The sequence below is a fragment of the Arachis ipaensis genome, chromosome B01 (assembly GCF_000816755.2).
Source record: "Arachis ipaensis cultivar K30076 chromosome B01, Araip1.1, whole genome shotgun sequence".
Classification (NCBI taxonomy): domain Eukaryota; kingdom Viridiplantae; phylum Streptophyta; class Magnoliopsida; order Fabales; family Fabaceae; genus Arachis; species Arachis ipaensis.
Genome location: NC_029785.2, coordinates 4699475 through 4702523, shown reverse-complemented (window position 1 = coordinate 4702523; position 3049 = coordinate 4699475). Strand labels below are relative to the sequence as shown.

Genomic DNA, 3049 nt, shown 5'->3' with positions numbered 1-3049 from the left:
TAATATGGTATCGAAAAAATTAACAATAAAATATTTAAATTATAAAAGATAAAATTCTGACGGAATATGAATCAATCCACTATAAGAAAATAAGTTTTCTGTCACGCTTTTAAAGCGTGCTGAAAAGTACAAAAAAACATGCCAATAGATTTTTGTCACGTTTTTTTAGTTATTGGCACACTTTTAAAAGGGTCACATCCGCAAACGTGTCGATTGCTCTATCACCACGTTTTTGTGATTTATCAGCACGTTTTTCTGGCACGCTTTTATTTTTTGGCACGCTTTCATTTCTTGCTACGCTTGAAAAACTTACTGAAAAGTGTACATATTGCCACGCTTTTAGAAGTGACCCAATGGAGTGGTTTTGGCTACACTTTAAAAGCGTGCCGATAAAAGAAGATATGACTACGCTTAAAAAGCGTGCCACTAGCCGATAGAATGACTATAAATTAGATCAAAATACTTATGACTATACTTGTTTATGAATCTTCCTAATTAAACATTGCAAAATTAATACATAATTTTAAATTATAATTTGTATGACTAATTTAAACAATAAAATTTTTTTTTATATAATTTTAAAATTAATCAATCCAACATACATAAACTTTCATCATATTTATCAACAACAAAAAATTATTATTTAACAAATACAACATACACATCATCAAAGTCGCAGTAAAAAATAAAATTTATTAATTTAATAACTAATTTTGTTTTGGTGAATGCAAAATATGGTGGAATATCCTTCCAATTCATAAATACTCCCCAAGCACACACCCAAACTACACTTTGTTCCAAAATATATGCGACTAACATTAGTAATAATTTATGTGTACTATATATGTTATAATTTGCTAACTTACAACACTCGCACTAGATTTATTAGTTTGATTTTAAGCCAATTAAAGAATGTAGCTAACTACTACAATTTAGCATTAAAAAAACAATTCTGCTAGGAAGCCAATAGAATATTTGTATAATATGTATAATGGGTTATTTATTTGGCCTAATATGAGTTAAAAAATGAACATTCAAGATAAAATACTACTAATTTTTCAAACACAATACACATATACTATTCAGAATAACCATTCGGGTACCAGTGATAATAAACATCTGATATCCTATTGAATCGAACATCTTTATATCTCATTGTACACATTGTATAGATATTCCATTGACTCTCTATACTTCTTCTAAAAAAAATATCCATTTAACAACGTTCAATATCTTTTTTTAAGATTTGAATCCTCTAAAGTTTGAATTTCACTTTAAAGAATAAAGTGTGATCTTCTATCCTTAAATAGTTTCTCTTTTATATTTATTTTTAGTTTTACGTATAAAATCAATAATAAAATATCACACTTAATTCTCTATAATAAAATTCAAACTTTAGAGAATCCAAATCTTTTTTTTATTATGTTTGCGCTACCATAACCATAAAGTCATAAACAAAACTAAGCAAAGGTCAACCTCTCGTTGTCATAAGGAGTTGTCATAATTTATCTATTAAAATGCATAAAAAAGAATATCCAACAGAATATTCAACGTGAAGATCCCATTGAATTGGCATGCTTATCCTCTCTTTAGGTATGGCTTTCCCAACCCCAAATCCATTATTATATATATTCTCCAATACATCTCAACAACTCGCTTCACCATTCCCACAACTTTATTTTCCTCTTTCATTTCAATTCTCTCTATCTTTGACGCAAATGGCTCTCAAGCTTCTCCCGGTCTCTCAAATCCCTTCCTTAGATCTACGGTGCTCAAGTCATTCCTCTAGAGGTATATGTTCAATTTTTGGTTCATACTATTAGTTTCGTTTATTATTTCATATTAATATTTTAGTCTACTACATTTAAGTTTAAAAAAATATTAAAGAATTAATAAAATTTATTGTTTATAACCTGTAATTATTCAATAATATTTAAAAATATTGACTAAAAATAATAAATTTTGCTAGTGTATAAATTTTTTCTCTATATGTTAATAACTTAAAAAATATCAAAAACAATAAATTTTAGTAAATTTTAAATTTTTTCAAAAATTTAAATGAATAAATTAGTATATTAATTTTAATTTTGATATAAAATATTTTATACATACATTCAATTACATAAATTTTATGTTTTTTTTATTAAAGATAGGAAGACTCGAACCTGCAACTTCTTACGTAAATATAGAGAGATTATGCTATTTGAATTATAACTAATTGGCTAGTTATTTTTTTTATGTTAACCGATCGAATAGTCATCTAAGATATAATTAGACAATTATCCTATAATATTAGTTGGTGCATTAAAATTAAACTAAAATCCTCTGTTTACTACGAAAATTGTAGAGGTGGAGATAGAGCAGAGGAGGTTTGAGGTGGCGAAGTTTGCGGTGATCGGACACCGGGGAAGTGGCATGAACGATTTGCAGTCATTAGATCAGAGAATGAGAGCTATCAAAGAAAACTCCATTGTTTCCTTCAAAGCTGCATCTAACTTGGCCCTTGACTTCATCGAATTCGACGTGCAAGTCACGAAAGATAACTGTCCCGTTATCTTCCACGACGACCACATCTTCTGTGAAGAAAACGGCACTGTGTTTGGGGAGAAAGTTACGGAATTGACCCTCTCCGAGTTCCTCTCTTGCGGCCCTCAGAGGGACAAGAACGGAAAAACCCTGCTTAGGAAAACTGAAGAGGGGAAGCTAGTCAAGTGGAACGTGGAACAAGATGACTCACTCTGCACACTCCATGAAGCTTTCGTTAATGTCAATCCTTCTTTGGGTTTCAACATTGAGTTGAAGTTTGATGACTACATTGTTTATGAACAAGGATATCTTGTCCATGTTCTTCACTCCATCTTGAAGGTAAATATATTCACAATTAAACAAGACATTAGGATATATGACCATATTATAAGTTGTGTGATTTGCATTTTTATTTTCTGTTTTAAGATGATGTAAAAGAAAAAATTAGCTCATGTTTTCTAAAGATTATAAAATGGATAATTTGTTACTCAAATAAAAAGAAAAAATGTGGTCCTTATGCTAG

The 3049-nt window shown here is 29.4% G+C and overlaps 1 protein-coding gene across 1 annotated transcript in view; it reads left to right on the top strand.

Moving 5' to 3' along the window:
• LOC107605647 (glycerophosphodiester phosphodiesterase GDPD1, chloroplastic-like) overlaps nucleotides 1572–3049 on the top strand; it is a 4024-nt gene continuing 2546 nt past the window's right edge. Inside the window, exons 1-2 of the mRNA XM_016307635.2 lie at nucleotides 1572–1791; nucleotides 2348–2865. Coding sequence (XP_016163121.2) covers nucleotides 1575–1791; nucleotides 2348–2865 — 735 coding nt within the window. The 5' untranslated portion in view covers nucleotides 1572–1574. The remainder of the gene's footprint in view (nucleotides 1792–2347; nucleotides 2866–3049) is intronic.